The sequence below is a fragment of the Scleropages formosus genome, chromosome 4 (assembly GCF_900964775.1).
Source record: "Scleropages formosus chromosome 4, fSclFor1.1, whole genome shotgun sequence".
Classification (NCBI taxonomy): Eukaryota; Metazoa; Chordata; class Actinopteri; order Osteoglossiformes; family Osteoglossidae; genus Scleropages; species Scleropages formosus.
Window position 1 is genome coordinate 32,268,453 of NC_041809.1, and position 21,155 is coordinate 32,289,607.

General features: G+C 41.5%; 2 protein-coding genes across 3 annotated transcripts; both read left to right on the forward strand.

The window, feature by feature from the left end:
* The first annotated feature begins 4,891 nt into the window (after window positions 1-4,891).
* LOC108934166 (prolyl 4-hydroxylase subunit alpha-1-like) lies at window positions 4,892-7,821 on the forward strand. The gene is made up of 8 exons (XM_018751697.2): window positions 4,892-5,122; window positions 5,493-5,557; window positions 6,383-6,482; window positions 6,636-6,686; window positions 6,779-6,820; window positions 6,919-6,987; window positions 7,359-7,455; window positions 7,624-7,821. The coding sequence occupies exons 1-8, from the start codon at window positions 4,892-4,894 to the stop codon at window positions 7,692-7,694; spliced, it is 726 nt and encodes a 241-aa protein (XP_018607213.2). The 3' UTR covers window positions 7,695-7,821.
* Window positions 7,822-10,039: 2,218 nt separating this feature from the next.
* LOC108934273 (prolyl 4-hydroxylase subunit alpha-2-like) lies at window positions 10,040-17,442 on the forward strand. 2 transcript variants are annotated; one of them, XM_018751857.1, is made up of 14 exons: window positions 10,040-10,390; window positions 10,913-11,009; window positions 11,113-11,264; window positions 12,529-12,666; window positions 13,084-13,323; window positions 13,769-13,941; window positions 14,040-14,216; window positions 14,884-14,954; window positions 15,686-15,785; window positions 15,909-15,959; window positions 16,381-16,440; window positions 16,553-16,621; window positions 16,734-16,830; window positions 17,296-17,442. In XM_018751857.1, the coding sequence occupies exons 1-14, from the start codon at window positions 10,309-10,311 to the stop codon at window positions 17,364-17,366; spliced, it is 1,578 nt and encodes a 525-aa protein (XP_018607373.1). In that variant the 5' UTR covers window positions 10,040-10,308; the 3' UTR covers window positions 17,367-17,442. The 2 variants fall into 2 exon arrangements, with proteins under 2 accessions (XP_018607373.1, XP_018607374.1); XM_018751858.1 differs by lacking the exon at window positions 15,909-15,959.
* Window positions 17,443-21,155: the final 3,713 nt, after the last annotated feature.

Below are 21,155 nucleotides of genomic sequence, written 5' to 3' on the forward strand. Positions count from 1 at the left end.
GTGACACTGTATATCCTTAGGACTGTTAAATCGCTCAACTTCCTTCACTGAATCTGATTATACCGAACGTGTCTGTCACCACCTTATATAAAGTCTATATAATTACTGCTTTAGGCTGATGTTTTTGCTGGAAAGCAGTTAAGATTTTTGAAAGGTTCAGTTGTTTTGAACAATCAACAGGAAGTGATGAATGCAAAACTCACCTGACACTAGCGTGCACCGGGTATAAAGAGTGGCCAGGCATGGTGCATTCAGACATGTACTTCCAGTTCCTTTCATTAACAGTTACCATACTTGCACCTCAGATGCAGAAAATTTTGAATCAAATAGACCAAACCAGAAAGGAGCTGCTTCTCAGCCTCAGTAGAAGAGGGGAAAAAAACTGAATCATAATTCAGATCTGCTTTGTTACTAATAATGTTGTACATTCAAACCAGCAAAAACCAACCACACAGCTATTTTAGCACTCTCTTCCTCCTGATGTCCAATTCAAAACATAAATAGCTTTCAAGGTTCTAACTAATACTTGAGTAAATTTCTGCACCTGGTGCTTGTCCCGCCAACATGCTGTCTATCTTGGGGACTGGGCATAACCAAGATAAAATAAATGTTAAAGTGAATTATCAATCATGAGAGAACAAAATTTCTCTAATCACCAAAACACGGCATGTTTTTAACAACTGGGTCGCAGCATAGAGAGCTGCAGTACAGTGAGAAAATTTAAATAAACACTAAGAAAACAACATTACAGGCAAGAGGTTAAGATATCGCGAGGGATAATCATGTAGCGCCGTCTTAAGTTCTGAAAGGGAACAAAATCTTCTGGAACTCATTAGAGTTATGAGGTTGCTCGACTATCACGGATGTAGCATAGTGCTTAGAGTCACTTGCCTTGGGATCCAGAGGTCACAGGTTTGCTTTCTACCTCCAGCTGTAATACCCTTGAGCAAGGTACTTACCCTAAATCACTGTGGTAAAAGATGTATAAATGAGTGAATAATTGTAAGTCACTTTGGAGAAAAGCATCAGGTAGATGAATGCAGACATTAAATTTTGAAATGTGAGTCAACTGTATATTTGAAGGTCTGGATGAGTGCAAATAATCTGTCCCTCAGTGCTGAGAAAACAGTGATTTTTCCTCTGGGACACAACATTCCAAATACTAGACCTTTATTCCAGAAGGGCAGAAGAAGAAATATTCCTATTCAAGAGACTGTAAATAAAAGTTGAAATAAATCATGTGATATTGTAGCTCATATTTCGTCAGGGCCTAAATTAGTTTGTAACGTCTGATAGAAATCTTGCTGCTACTTTTGACTCATTTCTATCTTTTAGACATCCTAACTGTGTCCCTAAACTCCACACAACCGATCCAAACCTATTCCCAATGAGACCAGGTGCTGTGACAGCAACGCTGCCCACCGTACCATCAAGTTCCTCATTTTCTTTTCGTATAATCAGCAGTAACAAGGGATATTATTGTCTAACTAGTTATATCACATCACAATGATCACACTGACAGTTCTGCTCTGGTATGGCTGTTATTTGAATATCGCTGCTCTATAAAGGTAAAACATGGTTTCACTTTCTCATTTTAAAGTGTGTTTAGACTTACACCAGCAACAGGTTGAGTTGAGCGCTCAAAGGACGCGAAAAAATACTTCAAGCTGATTTTGAAGGTTCTTAATATACAGTACTTGTTTTCCACGGGACGGAGACTTTGTTGCTAAGCAATGGGACAAAAGCACCTTTCAGTTTTATTTTTCTTTGTCACAGTAAACCTCTGTACTGAGAAACAAGAATATTATTCCTCCACAGGTAATGTGTGAAAATGACCTTTCATTAGTAATAAATAATTTGTCGCTTGGGAAATTTTGAATGTTTTATTTCACTGCTATTGTGATTGTTTTAGAACTGCAAAGGAGCACAAATTAATACCAGAAGCAGGAGTCGAGGTTTTACAGTCCTCGACCTTTGTTCCAGAAAGTCAGAAGAAGAAACATATGAATTTAAGATACCGAAAATAAAAGTTGGAATCATCTGATGATCTAGCTCATCTTCTGTTGTTTTTGTTGTGTTCATACCTTGAATTTATACTATAATCTTACTGTGGATATGTGTTTCTATGCAGTAAGTCATTAAACGGCTTTATGGTAGAATGCTGAAAAAAACAACTCAGAAAATAACTATGGGACTTACTGATGATACTATGAGTTTTGAAAGATGTCACATATATTTTGAGGCACGGTGAGATTTTGCCCCTGTCTTTGAATAAATAGCACATTTAATGGATTCATGATCTGGTGTTTCCATTTATTGGCAGATGAAATGATTAAACTAATTTTTCTGGGGAAACGCATCACCTCATATTTAAAGAACTACATCACAGAAGAGGAAAAGCACACTGGTGCATTAAAGAGGTGACAGAACTCGTTCTTTAGGAATAAATAAATAAAATGCTCAGTGCTCTGTGTTACTGAGAATATAAGAGTATTGCTGATGTGCAGAAAATAATTGCCGTTTACTGTCATGGTAGCGACTAAAGTAATGAATATTGTACCTTGATAAGTCAGAAACATTATTTCTTCTTCCGAATAGCTGAATTTTTGCATTCTTGCCAGTTTAAACCATCGCAATCCTGTTATCGGAGCACTAAAGCATTTTAACTCTCTTAACGTTTGTCTTAAGGTCTTGTAATTTTGTGTCTGTGCACCTCAGCTGTCTGCAAAGGTTGGAAGCTGTAACTGAAGGTACCCCCGAAGATCCTGTAAGGCACATTAGTGACCCCGTTACTGCTTATACATTTCTAAGAAACATGAGGATTGTGTTGAATGAACTGAAAGAAGCAGCTTCTATGAGTCCTTCAGCAGGTTTGACACTGTCGACTTTATCTGACATCACTTTTATTCAACATGATAAACTGATATATGGTGATAATAGAAACACACACACACAGACACACCAACCGCTTGTCCCGAGTAGGGTAGCGGGTTCGAGGTCAAGGGGGGAGGGGACACACCCAGGACGGGATGCCAGTCCATTGCAAGGCATCCCAAGTTGGACTCGAACCCCTGACCCGCCACGCAGCAGGCACTGGCTGAACCCCCCAGCCCGCCCCCACCATGATAACAGAAACACTACATACAATTGTTTACCACTTTATACAACTGGGTAATGTAAACTGGTGAAGTTGAGATTAAGTATGCTGCTCAACATGACACCGCAGAATTCAAACCTTGTTCCTTGGAGTCTCCAACCTCTACGTAACCTGTTGTTTTTAGTATTACTCACAGCTGTCATACTCCGCTGCATTACACGCATGGCACCTAATTGATTTGTGCTCTGCATGTTATCCCTTCCCGCCCCTGAGATGGGCTTTAGGATTCCAGAACTGGTTACTGAAAACATCAGATTTGTTCCCCAGCAATGACGATCTGGAGGGGGTGGCACTTGGTCTACTCCAAATAGTGGAAGTGTACAGGCTGCAGTCTGTCATCAGAGGATTGACAAGTAAGACTTTAGATGGGCTAAAGGGTGTAAAAGTTGCATTTGAGACGTTTCTGTCAATGCATGGGTAGAATATGAACCCTCCCCAAGATGCATCCTGACTTCTGATTCTAACAATATTTTACTTACTTACTTATGCCTACTACCCCTCTTGGGGCATAGGCCGTCAACGAGAGCTCTCCAGGCATCTCTGTCCTGGGCTAGTTTTTCCAGTTTTCCCCAGGTGTGGCCCATCCTCTTGGCTTCTGCATCCAGGTGGCGTCGCCATGTGTTTTTTGGCCGGCCTCGCTTCCTCTTGCCTTGGGGGTTCCACGTGAAGGCTTTTCTTGCAGTATTTGAAGCTGACTTTCGCAGGGTATGACCGATCCATCGCCAGAATCTTTGCAGATATCTTCTTCTACTGCTTGTTGTCCTGATCTCTGCCATAGCTCTTGGTTGCTGATGATCACGGGCCAGTGGATCCTGAGAATCTGTCGCAAACAGTTGTTGATGAATGTCTGTATCTTTTTTGCGGTGGTGACGGTGGTCCTCCAGGTCTCTGCTCCGTAAAGTAGGACTGACTTTACGTTGGAGTTGAAGATTCGGGTCTTGGTCTTGACTGTCAGAACTCTGGACCCCCACACGTTCTTCAGTTGCATAACAATATTTTACCGAATTAAAAAGTTTTCAGTAATTTATCTCTTTTGGCAAATGTCTACTCTTTACCATTCACTCTTTACCATTTAGCTGTGTTCAGCATTCTTTTACCTTTCATGTTCATTCGCAGATGTTTTTTGCTGTTTTCTAGAGCCGGATGAGTCCTTTCACATTGCAAACGTGGCTTATGAAAACCACAAGTACCACTTGGCCATGTTGTGGTTGGAAGATGCTGTGAAACAGCTGGATGCGGGAGAAGAAGCTCAAGTGACCAAGGAAGAGGTTCTACGCTTCCTCAGCTATAATGCCTTCCTGCATGGAGAACATCTATATGCACTTAAAATAACAATAGAGTTGCTGCAGCTGGGTTGGTATCTGCTTTTCAATCTCTGTTTAAACTCTAAATGTAAGGTGTGACATTGCCAAAGGTTCTTGGTCTTTCATTTATCTTCCTAGACCACAGCGATGTTGTTACCCTCCGTTTAACGCTTAACAATTAAGAGAACTGTTTATATTGTCATCACATGACTTCTTTGTTTTTCCGCAGAAATCAATGCTAAAAATATGCCATATGACTTAATGTACTACGAAAAACTGGGAACAATTCAAAGATTGATGAAGACTGGTTACTTTAATGACAACTTTTTTAGTCAAACACCAAAAGACGACAGAAATGAATACGAGCTCCTTTGCAGCGGCCAGGGCACACGAACGGCAGGTGTCTTTAGATATATTATTTATTATTGATATGCTTTGGTATAAAATTAAGCTCACGGTTTATCTAAATGTCAAAAACCAACAGGCACCAAGAAATCACAGGGTGCTATCCTGCAGGTACAGCACTGGAAGAGGGAACCCACGACTGATCTACTCCCCAGTTAAGGAGGAGGATGAGTGGGACCATCCACCGATCATCAGATACCATAACTTCTTATCTGACAAAGAGATTGAGACCCTAAAGAGACTGTCAAGGACAAAGGTTTGTTTGAGGGATTGTGTAGGACTAGGCAATTGCTACTTCATTACAGTAATACAAAAATTGTATTGCTGGACCTGCTGGGAGGCAGAGGATGTCGGCCTCAGGAAGACTGAGCTGTAGAAGGTTGTTTCATCATCCAAGCAGAGGAAAGTTGCAGTGTGAGAGGATATACAGTATCTGCACTGATTAGGGGAAAAGAGAGGAAGAGCTGAGTATCATCAGCTTAGCTATGAAGTAATAATGAGATGCATGGAAAACAAGCTCGTAATATTATTATTGTTAATGTTCTTGATTGTGTTTTTCTCATTAAAAGCATTTTGGGCTTGACTAGGTTGGATGTTTCTGTTAATGTTTGCTTTCTCCCCAAAAGCTGGAAAGATCTCAAGTTACAGACGAGTACGGAGATCATGCCACTGAAAACCGTGTTTCAAAAAGGTGAGCAGTAAAACACCGTTCCTCCAAGTTGGGTTTATCCATGCAGTGTATGCAGAGCATCCGGTATAACTATATTGCTCATCAAGCTCATATTAAAGTTTTATTTAACTGAAGTTCTCTGTTACACTGATATTTATAAACAAGATGCTCAATGAGTCATTGCACACTTTTCCTAGTCTGCTTGCATCCTATTCCTGGCAGAAAGGTGATGAGCTATGGAGCACAGTTGGATTTTTCACTATCAAGAATAAGAACATAAATAATAATTTTATTTTCATTATGGGGGGCATGGTGGTGCAGCAGGTTTGGCTGGTGCCTGCTGTGTGACAGGTCAAGGGTTCAAGCCCTGCCTGGGGTGCCTTGTGATGGACTGGCATCCTGTCCTGGGTGTGTCCTCTCAGCCTTGCACCCTGTGTTGGCAGGTTAGGCTGCGACTCCACCTGGGACAAGCAGTTATTGACAATGGATAGCTGGATATTCAGAACACACACACACACACACATTTCCTGAACCGCTTGACCCATACGGGGTCGCGGGGAACTGGAGCCTACCCGGTAACACAGGGCGTAAGGCCGGAGGGGGAGGGGACACACCCAGGACGGGACGCCAGTCCATCGCAAGGCACCCCAAGCGGGACTCGAACCCCAGACCCACTGGAGAGCAGGACCAGGTCCAACCCACTGCGCCATCGCACCCCAATATTCAGAATATAAACTTTTAAATGCAATCACGAATAAAATTCCCGAAATAAAATGTATTATTACTTTAAATATTGGGTTACTGCTCTGTTGCGCTGTTCATGTTGATCATCATTTCTCTTTAAAGCGCTTCGCTGTTTGAAGAGGAGGATCCTGTTGTTTCCCGCATCAGTCAACGAATAGCTGATGTCACTGGGTTGGATATGGAGACAGCAGAGATATTGCAGGTGTTCTGCTGACTTTGCAGAGATGGTTCAGATTTAGAGAGTGGATGTGTGCTTGACTGACTATGGAAAAGCAGAACAACCGGAAAGAATATTGGTGATGAATGTTTTTTTTGATATCTTGATGTTTCTGGACTGAAACTTTATTTTCTTCAGGTTACAAATTACAGTATTGGTGGTCATTTTAAGCCTCACTTTGATACACAGGTAACGAAAAATCTTTAGACCCGCAGTTTAATTTCTTGAGGAAACATGATGAAATGTTCTGAATTCTCATATTTTGATTACAGACAACTGAGAATTGGAATAATCACCAGAGGATTGCTACCTTCCTGACCTATGTAAGACGTCCCATTTTCACCTATGCGGCTGCTGTCATTTGATATAAAATCGAGAAAATGTTGTGAAACCATTGCCTTTTGATCCCTACTTATCCCAGATGACTGATGTTGAGTTCGGAGGAGCCACTGTGTTTCCCAACATTGGCGTTGCTTTACAACCACAGAAGGTAGTGTTGTAGACTTTCATTGTGACAGAAAATGCCATTACCCAAAAAAACTCATATTCCCACCTACCCTGTGAAAAGATCACGTCTTGAAACTTCAAATCGGCTGGTCTGACACATGACATGTTCATATTTGGAAACATCACAGTAAAAGTATGAAAAATCTGTATTTTGTGACTATTTCCCAGCACACTATAGAGAATGGAAAAATGAAAAATTCTTTTATGAAGACATCATTTAAGCCCCAGTATTAAAAATGATTTATTTCCTAAACATCATTTGCAGCAAACCTGGTGCTTTTTTATAGCAGCATGTGTGGCATTTAATAACAGCATTCCACTTAGTACACTATGTCCACGGTTGCGTTTCAACAGGGCTCGGCTGTGTTTTGGTACAACCTTTTACGAAATGGGCAGCTGGATGAGCGAACGCTCCATGCTGCATGTCCTGTGGTTGCGGGCAGCAAATGGGGTAAGGTGGCTGCAAACATAAACTGAATGGGATTTTACAGATATGGGAACAACAGGACCCCAGTTATATATTAAAAAAAATCTTCACTAAAAGAAAATAAAGTATGAAAATGTATAAGTTGTGCGTAACCTGTGTTCAGAAATGTATTTCTCTAAATTCTCATTTCAGTTGCAAACAAGTGGATCAGGGAACAAGGTCAAGAATTCAGGAGGCCTTGTGCTTTGTCTGAGTGGGTTTAAGAACCTTAAAGCAAAAGGATACCCTTCTGAGCCCAAAGAACATCTCCAGCCTGTCTCTCAGATGGGGTCGCAATGGACTGATGCTACATAATCGCATTGATTTTCAGAAATATTTCGGATTTGTCACCATCAGTATTTCACTTTGTGTGCTTTTTGACTTCTCTCTGTCTTAGATTAGAATTTACAATGTGTAAATGACTATAAGCCTGATACAACCTAACTCATGACAAGGATACACCGTTTAACCTTTTCCATGATTATGCATGAAAAAATACTGTTTTAGATGGGATAACTTTTGAATCATTTATATGGGAGTTTCAGTGATTATAGCCATTTCTGATTAGCCTGTAGAAAAAATAGACATACAGTATATTATATGTGTCAGACAAGAGAGCTGGACACAGACAAGCTTGTGGACCCAACTGCGGGTTGGACTTTAATCTCGTAGGTCGGGTTCAAGGAACAAGGCAAGATCAGGGTCAAGAACAGGCGTGGGTCAATCCGGGGACGAGCGTGGCAATACGGGCAATCCGAACTCTGTGGTCAAACAAAGAACGGGCAAGGGTCAAGACACGAGGGCAGGCTAGGTACAAATGCTGAGGAAAGACGCCGAAACTGCAATGGCACAGAGCAATTGCAAGAATCCGCGCCCGGGCGTGGACGCGGAGCTTCTTTTATCCCTGGTCTTCTTGAGTGGGTGCAGTTGTCTCTGTTTTGCTTGTTCCCGGGGGCGTGACAATATGTACGATTCTCTTTAGTTGGCCTATGATGGAACCATGCACATTTTACCAATGATACAAACTACATAGCAAGGGTAATCTGATTTCAGTTGTATATTTTTAAATATCTGTGTTTGTTTTACTGAGAACTGTGTTTTTTCCATTATTGCATCTTTGCTGTGTAATTAAAATGCAATGCATGGCAATATATTGCAATATATCCCACTAGTAGCGTGTCACCAACAGCCATTACAGCGGAACAATTTGTTAGGTGACGCTGATATCTCCTCTAAACCTTATAATAAAGTGGAAGATCAGCTTGGGATTCTCGGTATCTGAGAATTAATTTGGATCCTTGCTTCATTGAAAAGAAAAGTGTTTCTCATCACTAAAATTGAGTTACACTTCACCTAAGGTGTTAGAAATGGGTCTAAATGAACTGGCATTCATTTACATTTACATTTATTCATTTAGCGGACGCTTTTTTTCCAAAGCGACGCACATCTCATTTAAATAGTCGTCATCAAAAGGAGTTTAACAAAAGCAGTTGTAGTAAATATAGTAAACATTGCATACTTCATTCTTACATGTGTGTTAAAAATGTTTGCTTTCATACCAAAAGGCAACAAATGCACTCTTTAAAATTAAATGGAAATAAAAACAAACATTTACAGTTTGGCCTGGAGTGGTCCACCTCTGCTGTACTGCATGTTAAACGTTTTCTAATATGAACTGGAAACATTTTACAAATGAGTTTCCAAAGTAACTGATTTCCATTTACATTTATTCATTTAGCACACGCTTTTCTCCGAAGCGACATACATCTCACAGAAGATGATTCTACCGCAGGTCTGTTTCCATCATAACCTAGATTTAAAGACACTTTCTGGTAAAGGTGTGTGTGTTTGCTGAAATAATATAATGAATCTAAGACTGAATCAAATTTAAATTCAGTGCTCTGGTAAGGGGGTGTGATGGCATAGCGAGTTTGGCCGGGTCCTGCTCTCTGGTGGGTCTGGGGTTCAAGTCCTGCTTGGGGTGCCTTGTGATGGATTGGCGTCCCGTCCGGGGTGGGTCCCCTCGGGTGGGTCCCCTCGGGTGGGTCCCCTCCCCCTCTAGCCTTACACCCTGTGTTGTTGAGTAAGGCTCCGGTTTGCTGTGACCCTATTTGGGATAAGCAGCTTCAGCAAGTGTGTGTGTGTTATGGTAATAAATGTGCTGGTGAGAGCCCTGCATTTCATTTCAGATACTCTGACTGACAGGAGGTACCAGGGAAAGTGTATCAGATCTCACTAGCAATCCTCCCCAGGGCTGAACCCGGTCACTAGAGCACTGCAGCCACACGCTCATATTGCCTCTTGCTTCATCGGCTGCTCTCATTTCTTAAAGCCTGTCGCTTTGTGCTTCCATGCTCAGAGATCCCATCAGGCGTGGTTCAAGTTGCATAAGAAAATCACCTGTCTAACCGTGCGGGTAACACACAGCAAGAAGGTCGGCTTTGAGTTGTGGTGTTTGCCAGCGTTGTGCAACAGCGTTACCTCAGTTACACCATTGCTTCACTTCTCATTGGGAGGGCATATAAGACAAACCTTGTACTTACCTGACTGGATCAGGGTGGCGGTTGCTCGGTCTAGCGGTCTTTACAAGCTAAGCTACTGCATAACTCACACTATTGTGTCACTGCATGACTTTGCTGCATAATAGTGTTTGGCAGGTAGGAGAAAATTCTTGGTGGAGTCGGAAAGGCATCGCTAGTATCAGTTTTTGTCAGCGCTGTATAAAAGCTTATATCGCCGTCAGCCTGGAGGCTGTAAGGCAACGGAAAACTACGGGAAGTTGATGTAGAAAGCAAACCGGGCAGAATTTGATCCTCGACAAGGAATTGTTACTGAAGGATGGCGCAAACACCGTTGATTTCCTCTTTCTTCATCAGCATCATGACGTATGCCATAAATGCAGAGTTCTACTCCTCCATGGGTAAGATCATCGTACAGTTTTGCTTTAAATTGTCGTTGACTGAAGGGACACGTATGCAATGCTGTTGTAATCTGCAGAAAAAGGTTGTTATTTTTGATTTGGTCCTATATTGTTAAACTTCCCCAACACACACTGGCTTCACTGGCGGCAGATTTCGAATGTTGCATTACACCAAAATTGAACATTTTCTGCAGCAAAATGTTGTGCGTTCGTCACTGAAGAGTGTATAGGTGCTTTTTTAAAAGCCACTGACTAAGGGATCCTTCACCTGTCACGTGTGACCAACGAACAATAACTGGATTCATGGTTAAATAGAACCACATGGTTATTTTTTCCTTGATAAAGTGCTCTTTAAGAAGCAGATAATTTCTTTCGGACATCTTAAATGTAATTTCAATATTCCATTTTTTGATGTTTTAGTAAATTATAGTAGTTTTAATTGATCAATTCTATCTGAGTGTTTAACACAAGATAGTGAGTGAAATGTATTCTGTCTCATCACATTTTCCTCTGTATTGGTAGATCATATGACCGGGCTCATTTTTTCCAAAAGAGAATTCATCTCCTCCTTCAAACATTACATCCGAGCAGAGGAAACACATGTTGATAAATTGAAAAGGTAATATTGCTTGTTTTTATGGCAGCCCTCACAGTAAATACAATTTTTAAAACCGCGTATTCCAAAAAAAGAGAGCATAATGTTACATCTCCTCACATCACAGTTGTCTTCAAGTGTTTGAGAAGATATCAGGGGAAATCCCTGCAGATCCTGAAAAGCACATCAGTAACCCCTTGACAGCATACAAATTTGTAAGAAAACTGAGAAGTGCATGGAAGACACTGGAAGAAGTGGCACAGATGAGTCCTTCAAAAGGTATGCTTACAATAGCATCATCTAATGTGCGACAGATTTTAGGCAGAAGGTCATAAAAAACATGAGTGGGACAATAAATATGTTGCACTGCTGCCCCCCAAACACCTGGACAGCGTGGAGTTTGCATGTATTTGTCACTCACATTTGCGTTTCCGGTGAACTGGTGACTCTAAATTGCCCTTTGCCCTTTGTGTATATGCGTATATATATTATATATATATATACACACACACACACACACACACACACACACACACACACACACACACACACACACATTTTCAGAACCGCTTGTCCCATATGGGGTCGCGGGGAACCAGAGCCTACCTGGCAACATATATATATGGGGGCGCAGTGGGTTGGACCAGGGTCCTGCTCTCCAGTGGGTCTGGGGTTCGAGTCCCGCTTGGGGTGCCTTGCAATGGACTGGCATCCCGTCCTGGGTGTGACCCCTCCCTCTCCAGCCTTACGCCCTGTGTTGCCGGGTTAGGCTCCGGTTCTCCGTGACCCCGTATGGGGCAAGCGGTTCTGAAAATGTGTGTGTGTGTGTGTGTGTGTATATATATATATATATACACAAAATATATATGTATGTATATATATTTCAGAAGGGTCCGAAAAGTCACCTTTTCCAGACTCACTTCGCCCATAATCTCTTTAATGTAAGCTGTAAATGTTCATGCACCATAACTTTATGATCATCCTCAGATAAGCCTTTACAGCCGCTACTTCAGCATTGTACATAAATGTTTGTGTCCCTTAAAAAAATATTTGTAAGAAGGTGATCAGGAATCGTCCGTTCTGAGTTTCATGCACCTACTCGTGCGATGAACCTCGTTGCATATAGGGGAAGGAAGAAACTCGCTTTACTTAAGAATCACACGTCTGCAACTAGGTCTCTCTTTCTCCTGATGTAATGCACAAATTGTATTTCTCTGAGATGTACGTCGCTTTGGAGAAAAGCATCTGCTAAATGAATAAATGTAAATATAAATGTATATACTATATGTATTGCATTGCTGTGGTGTATAGATGGGTGAAGGACTGTAGAGGACTGCGGTGTATCAAACCCCTACAAATTGCCCTAAATAACAGTGTCAGTTAAATACTGCGCAGTAGTCACGATACATCACTCTGGAGAGAAGTCTCTGTTAAATGAATGAATGAACAATTGCATGGTAAAATTCTCAGTTACTTTCTCCAGGTCCTCATATATCGGCAGATATGCCTTGCAATTTTTCCATCTCTGTGGGCTGGGGTTTAGGTTTCCTAGATGCGTTACCTGAGAAGTCACAGCACTTCCCCGGTGACAAGGACATAGACGGCGTGGCCCTCGGCCTGCTGAGGCTACAGGAGACATACAGACTGAACCCAGAGAGAATGAGAGGAGGAGGACTGCCAAGTAAGGCTCTCAGAGCGCAGTAAGCACGGATGATTTGCAGCAGAGTACGAGGTGTCCCAATACGGCCGAATATTAAACCCCAAGGTCGTGTGGATGGTTTCTTCATAACAGTTGTGGTGTCACTTGCTCTACTATGAGTTAATTTGTGGAAAAGCTGAAAAGGGATTTTTGGATCTGAGCCTTTGATGAGTCCTTCACTAAAAAGTGACTTTGGCCTGGACTTTTACTGTTATGATTCACTCTTGACTCAGATTCAAGGCTTGAAGACTTATCAACAGGTGTGTAAATCTACTTGTTGTAGATCTAGTCCTGGAACTGTTTTGCAGATGTCGTCAGTGTTACAAACCGTAGTTGCTATTATTTTCACGAGTCACATTAATCAATTCTCAACTCATTTAGTTGTGTCTTGTTTCCTAGAACTTCGAACATTGGAACCGCCAGACCCGGACGAGTCCTTCCACATCGCCACCATGGCTCATCAAAAGCACAAGACTCTTTTAGCTTTCCTGTGGGGGCAAGATGCCCTCAAACAGCTGGACGAGGGCAAAACAGCTGTAGTTACAAAGAAGGAGGTTCTGTACTTCCTTTCCCCCCTTGCCTTTCAGATGGGAGAACTTCCACTTGCACTTCAGCTGACAGAAGAGCTACTGAAACTGGGTTGGTGTTCTGCTACTTCCAAACATTGTATATCAGCTACAGGGCAGAGATAAGCTGTGGAGTTTACTGTACATTTGTTTATTTAGCAGATACTTTTCTCTAAAGCGACTTCCAATGAACTCTATGTAGTGTTACCAGCCCACACACCTTATTCACTGCGGTGACTTACGCTGCTAGATACACTGCTTATAATGGGTCACTCATCCATACATGAGTGGAACAACCACACTCTCTCTGTCACTCACACACTAGGGGTGAACCTGACCAGCATGTCTGTGGAGTGTGGGAGGAAACCAGAGCTTCCACCCAGAGGAAACCCAGACAGACATGAGGAAAACATGCAAACTCCACACAGACTGAGCGGGGATCGAACCCATGTCCTCTCGCTACTCACTGTGCCACCATGCTGGCGTTAGTTTAAATGATTTGTTTAATTCCTCCGCAGATCCCTACGATTTCAGTGTGCTGCATTACCTGACATACTACCAGAAAGTGATGCAAAGCGTTCAAAGGTGGAACGAGACTCAACCCACTGCCAGGCTGGACACGGTTATGGCCGATGAGAACAGAAACACATACGAAGCGCTCTGTAGAGGGGAGGCAAATGGAATGCAAATGGAAAGTTTCTTTCATTAACCTTTACAGCTTATTCATTCCAATGTACTGGACTGTAACCTTGGGGTAACGTAACTCGTGAAAATACCTTTAACCAACAGACACCCAGAAGACAGAGGGCCCTGTCCTGCAGGTACAGCACGGGAGGGGGGAACCCACGTCTCCTCTACGGCCCGATTAAGGAGGAGGATGAGTGGGACCACCCACAAATTACCAGATACCATAACTTCCTATCTGATAAAGAGATCGACACAATAAAAAGACTGTCCAGGGCAAAGGTCAGCCTGAGGGATTGTATGGAAATCATAAAAATATAAGCAAAACTAATGCTTTTACTAGTACAGCTACTCCGAACACTATACTATGCATGCTACTAATAATCAATACTAATACTGAGAAATGTTGGTTTCAATATTCATAATAAGTAATAAATTATAATCAGAATGCTTGTCTAAGATATAAACTGCTGGCAACATGTCTTGAGTATTACATTATTGCTGTATACTTTTACATAATTTTAAATTGTTTTAAGATCATTTTTAATCGTTTTTCAATTTTGTTTTACTTTTTCTGACATACTAGATTGTTATTAAGGCCTATGTCATATATCAGTTTTTCTTTGGGTTATTTACTAAATGGATCTATTTACCCACCGAATTGAAATGTCGAAATGTTGCCGATGTAATTTAATGATGTAATGCGCCCATTGTATTTGTCTCTCAGACGTATGTTGCTTTGGAGAAAATGTATATGTAAAAAGACAAAACATGGCTGAGCTAAAATTGCACTGTTTAACGACAATTAACTGCATTAAATTGTTGAAACTTGTGATTTATGCTACATATGAACCAGCAGGAGAAAACATTCTAAGAATTATTGTAACAAACTGTACTATTCGTGTTGTCAAATATTGATATTTGTTCATCGTTTTTTTACTAAAAAAAGCTTAGAAGAGCTATGGTTTTGGACAAGGAAACTGGCCAAAAGCTTGCATCAGAAGACCGTGTTTCCAAAAGGTGAGAACTGATGATCGCCCTGTGCTTCTTTTTTCAGATCTTTTCTTTAATGTGCATCCAGTTCAATAATATTCACTAAGGCCATTATAGTTACTACGTTAGAAAACAACAAGCTGAAATATTGCGAGAATGGAACGGACACATGTCTCATGGGGTCTCAACCAAAATTGTACATAGTAAATGTCCCAGAGTTACTATTTATGGCAGGGCTGCTGTTTTGAAATCACTTGGATCCGATGTTTAAGTGCAAAAAATATATATTCAAAAGTAATAACCTGACACAGGATTAAATTGAAACATTGCAGTCACCACATTTAAACATTGTTGAATCTTTAGTGAGAAATTTTGAAGTACAGCATATGGTATAGATGTCCACTTTCTTCATTCCTCAAAGAAACGGAGGCTTCCTTTGAATGTTTCGATATTCTGCCACATTTTTCATATCTCATATGTCAACACTTCAGCTAGGACAGCTGTCCAAGAAGCTGCTCTGGAGCAAAAACATATTGATTGCTATTTCATCCATGGATTCATCCAAAGGTTTTATTTTCATCACATAAATTCCTTCAAGCACTTTGGCTCATATTAGCAATGGCAGGAAAAAATAACATTTTGAGAAGCTGTTTGACTGTTTTTTTAACCTTTTATAATTATTGTTCAAGACAAGCTTGGTAAAATATAGTGTCCTCAAGTGAAATATTAAATGTGCCTCCTTTCGTCCTTGTCTGCAGCGCTTGGCTCTCTGAAGAGGAAGACCCGGTCATTTCACGGGTCAATCAACGGATTGCAGACATCGTAGGGCTGGACATGCAGACGGCAGAGATGCTTCAGGTGTTGTCCCTGCAGAACATTGAGGGTTAAGAACTATGGATGGGATCTGTGGCTTATTCCACCAGAAACATTGCTAATAATGCAAAGAGCCTGTATGAGTTCTTTTTTAATTTTAACCATCAGATTGCAAACTATGGAATTGGAGGCCAGTATGAACCACACCATGATTCAAAGGTAAATGTAAAAACATCAGGTATTCTTCAGATACAGATTATAGCTAGTGTCTATAATAAAGTTATTAATCTAGCTATATTATAACATAGCTATTTATCCACGGGGGGGGAATGCAGTGGCAGAGCGGGTTTGGCCAGGTCCTGCTCTCTGGTGGGTCTGGGGTTCGAGTCCCGCTTGGGGTGCCTTGCGGCGGACTGGCGTCCTGCCCTGGGTGTGTCTCCTCCCCCTCCAACCTTGCGCCCTGTGTTTCCAGATTAGGCTCTGGCTCGCCGCAACCCTGCTCGGGACAAGCAGCTTTAGACAATGCGTGTGTGTGTGTGTGTGTGTGTGTGTGTGTGTGTATTTATCCATGGGATGATCAACGTTATTCCTCAGATAACCTGTCATTAATTTTAATATTTTATTTTCCTCTTCCCAATAGCTGGCTAATGACACAGAATTCGTAACAGTTGGTGGTAGGATTGCGACCACATTAATCTATGTAAGACATCCCATTTCAACACCTGAAGCTTTTGATCTGATGTCATCGCACATAATTTCGCAATGCTTTGCAAGGCAACCACCTCTCAGCTTCAATATCCATACTTTGCCAGATGACTGACGTAGAAGTGGGAGGAGCCACTGTGTTTCCCATCCTTGGTGCTGCGCTGAAACCACAGAAGGTAAGTTGTAAGTTCTGTGACAGGTCTTTCAGGTATTGTAGACAGGTATTGCAAAACCACGCTCCCATCCTTCATACAACAGCACATTAATAATATGGTTTTGTCTGAGTAGGGCTCTGCTGTGTTTTGGTACAACCTTCTAAAGAATGGGAAAGAGGACGACAGAACCCTACATGCGGCATGTCCCGTGTTTGTTGGGAGCAAATGGGGTGAGCGACTGCAGCGTTATTATACAACTGCTTAACTGACACTTTTATGAATAGCGATTAATAATTCTCTTTATTTAGAGCAAATTCTGAACATCTTGTTCAAATATTGAGCAGCTGCAGCAGATCCCATTTGGGGCTTGAAGTAGAAACCTTCAGATTACATGTCTCTGCTGTATAAATAGGTAAATAATTGTAAGTAGTTTCACAGTGTAAGTTGCTTTGAAGAAAAGCATCAGCTAAACGAATAAATGTAAATGTCGTTCACTAACATGCTACCAGCTGCACACTTATATGGCATGAATTTAATGTTTTACTGTTTTAAATTGTGAGGCTTTTCGTGTAAACCCTGAAATATGGGTGAACTGGGTACGGTAAACCACCAGCAATTTTTCAAGAAAATCGGCTTTCAGATTAAATGTTTAAGTCGTTATGTTTCTGACATTTTTTAACCTTAAATTATTTCAGTGGCCAACAAATGGATCCGGGCGCGAGGCCAAGAATTCAGGAGACCGTGTGCTTTGGCTGAGGTCGACTGACTACTTTAATCCATCAAAAGCCACTACTGTTTTATTTTGTCCCGTCACTCACCACACAAGCAGGTCTTGCAGCACTAACCACAACTGATAATTACACTGTTTTGCATTTCAGTAAAAGAGTTTCTGCTACTTCTCAATTGTGCTTTGCCTCAGACATTCTTTCGACAATATGATGGTGGGTTACGGAGATTTTTTTGAAAATGCATTCAAAACCTTACCTCTACCTTAAGGTGCGTCATCAGGAAATGTGTTTTTCAGTAACATGGCTGTGAAAATAGCATGTTTTATGCTCAATTTCACACACTCAATGTCTACAACCGCTTGTCCCGAGGAGAATCGGAGCCTAACCCAGCAACACAGGGCGGAGGGCTAGAGGGGGAGGAGAAACACCCAGGACGGGACGCCAGTCTGCTGCAAGGCACCCAAACAGCACTCGAACCCCCGACCCACCACGGAGCAGGCCCCGGCCAAACCCGCTGTGCCACTGTGGCCCCCATGCTCAATTTTTCATCAATTTAAATTTGCATTGTTCACATTCACATTATCACTAGCGGTGACTACAAAAACAAACACGCAACATTCAAGTCAAGAGGTCCTAGAAAATCTTCCAAACATGTCACAAAAGTACATTTTTGTCATGAGTCAATACTGTACATTGTACCATTACACTGATGTGTATTACATTTATTCATTTAGCAGACGCTTTTGCCCAAAGCGACGTACATCTCAGCAAAAGTACAATTTATGCATTACATTGAGAGAAGGAGACCTAGTTGCAGACATGAAAGTCTCAAGCAGACCTAGTTTGTTACCTACCACTTGCTGCACCGAGGTTCATCGATCGAGTAGGTGCATAAAACACAGGATAGACAAATCCCGATACCCTCCTACCATTTTTTTTTAAAAAAATATTATAAAATACACAAATAAGCACGTACAATGCCAGAGTAGTGGCTGAATAAAGGTTGTATCTGGGGATGCTCATGGAGTTACGATGCGTGAACAGTTACACCGTCAATGAAATGGAGAGATCTTGGGTGAAGTGGGTCTGGAAAAGGTTTATTAAAACATGTTAGGATGGCTGGCTAAAACACTGTCTGAACTGCTGAGTCTTGCACTAAAAAGCATGACAGTAAAAACAGTCACATCAGGGCACAACTGCATTTTTACATGAACATATTTTACTAACAACACAATTGCAACTGGATGTGCATTAATTAACATACAGGGAGAAAGAGGCAGTCATTCTGAAAGTCAGATGAGAAAGTTCTTGCCTTGAACCTGGTGATTTTCATTGTTTGGTTCAACAAGTCAACACTTTCTTCAACAACCTTGATAACTGTTCAAGCATTTCATGCTTCATTCACCACACCTGTGGATGGAGCTAGTTTCTTGTTGTCCACGAGATGAGTCATTTGATCACGTGATGACAAAACTTAATCGGCAAATTGACAGAAGAGGAAATCCAAGAGAAATCAGTCAGTATATTCGTTATTGTTAAGTGCTCATACCACAAATTAATAGGAAGTGAAACAATTAAAATACACTACAATCCAACAAAATATACTCCTGCAATATGAGTCTCTGCACAAGGAGAGAACCCAACTATGCTGTATCATCTGAGAACTTCTGCTGTAACTTCAGCAGCAAGGTAACCAAGACTGTCTCTTGATAGGCTACATGCTTTTCATACAACCCTGCAGCTGTACAAAATGTGGTCTAGCAGTGAAACAGTGCGTAATCGAGAAGATAATGCAAGTATTTACCTGTAGTGATCATACCTTCACTCCGTACAGCCCAGGGCGTGTGATGTTAAATGCATGGAGAAGTCAAAGACATGATCCTCACAGCACCATCTGAGACAGTTATAGTAATTTCATATTCTTTTGGCTTCAGCAGTCACTCCAGTAAGTGGGAGCATTGCCTGGTGCTTAAATTTATTTAGCAGACACTTTTGTCCAAAGCAACTTCCAATGAACTCTATGTAGTGTCATCAGCCCACATACCTTATTCACCGCAGTGACTTACACTGCTAGAGACACTACTTACAATGGGTCACTCATCCATACATCAGTGGAACACACTCTCTGTGTCACTCACACACTATGGGTGAACCTGGAAAGAATATCTTTGGACTGTGGGAGGAAACCAGAGCTTCCACACAGACACGGGGAGAAAATTCAAACTCCACGCAGACTGAGCAGAGATCAAATCCACATCCTCTCGCACCACCCAGGTGCTGTGAGATAGCAGCGCTACTCGCTGTGCCACCATGCTGCTTGGAACAGCTTACCTGCTGCTATTGATCAGAGAGAAGCCAAGAAGGTTTGCTGGCCACCTGATAATATGGAACACGAATGATGATAACTTCCATAAGCTATGAGAACCCAGTGAGTAACTATCATGTCAGATTTAGTTTTTCCATAACCAAAAACATTGGTGGAGACTATCTCAACAGACACGTGCAAACAAACCTTTTAATGAGTTCTTAGGTTAAGCAGAGGCAGCACTGTTCCAGTCTCAAATAGCAATCACACAGTCCACCTCCAACAACTGAATAGATCCCACATGTGTCTCCAGGTGGCCCATGGAACTGGAAGATCTCTAAACAGTAGGTTATGGGTGGGGAAGGATAAACATGGCCATTCTTGTCACAAATGCTGTATTCTAGAAGTCAGTTCCACACAGTCTGGGTCAAACTTCATAAAAGATCACTTGTGACATCTGACTTGTTTCACTGTGATAATAAATAAAAATTTTAATAATCAACATATTATTCTATTTTTGGAGACTGCTGAACTCTGCGTTCTAGATATAGTTTTACAAAAAGAGTTTTTAGGTACTCCACGGCTGCCATCGCTAGATACGCCTACGGAGCTGTTGTCTTTATATATACAGTATATTTTTAGTTTGGTTCAAATCCCAACCAGGGGTGTATAATTACCCTTCATTGAACTCCTCTGTAACTACTTGCATTTTCTTACTTTTTAGGTACAGGAAATTAGAACAGAAATGTAGGATTTTATATAAAGTGCACAGCAGCAATGAGAATGTAGCTTTCAATACCATCTTCCTTCTTTTGTAGAAGCAGGTGAGCTGGAGCTTTGTGGGGGCATCTCAACACATATTGTATCCAAAATACAAATGTAGTCCCATCTTAAAACACTGAACAAAGTGGTTCATGTCTACAATATATCCATTTAAATTATTAACTCAATGCTACTAACCCAGTCCAAGCAACCTTCTGGAGCAAAATACACCCAACCTTAAATCCATGGATTAATTATGGTTCATAAGAGACTTTGTGGGTTTTTTTTAATTATTATTTTCAGATGTTTGTCTTACTAGCTAATTGTCAAAAGGAAACCTAGAGAGATCCTATTGGACAGATGGACTTTTGTAGCTGTATCTATACCCTGAAGGACATCCCTATATTGATCACATATTATCTGCAATCCAGTAATTTGTTTAGGGCAGGACTTCTCATCTCCAGGCTCTGGAGGTCAGAATCCAAAATGTTCATTAACTCACTTCTCCCCATTAACAGCTGATAGATGGAGTGGAGTCACAGTGGAATGAATTAGGTTGTTCACTGACAAACGCAAGCCAAAACCTCCTGGTGCTGGAACTCCAGGGCCACAGACCAGAGGGTTTTCTTGCTGTAGATGGTGGTGCCACAGCAGTTTCCAGTCCAGGAAGGAACTTTCATGCTCATGGGACAGAGTGATGGACTGGAAGGCATCTGGCTTGCAGCTATGTCGGTGAGTGAGCCGCCCATCCCGAGTGGGG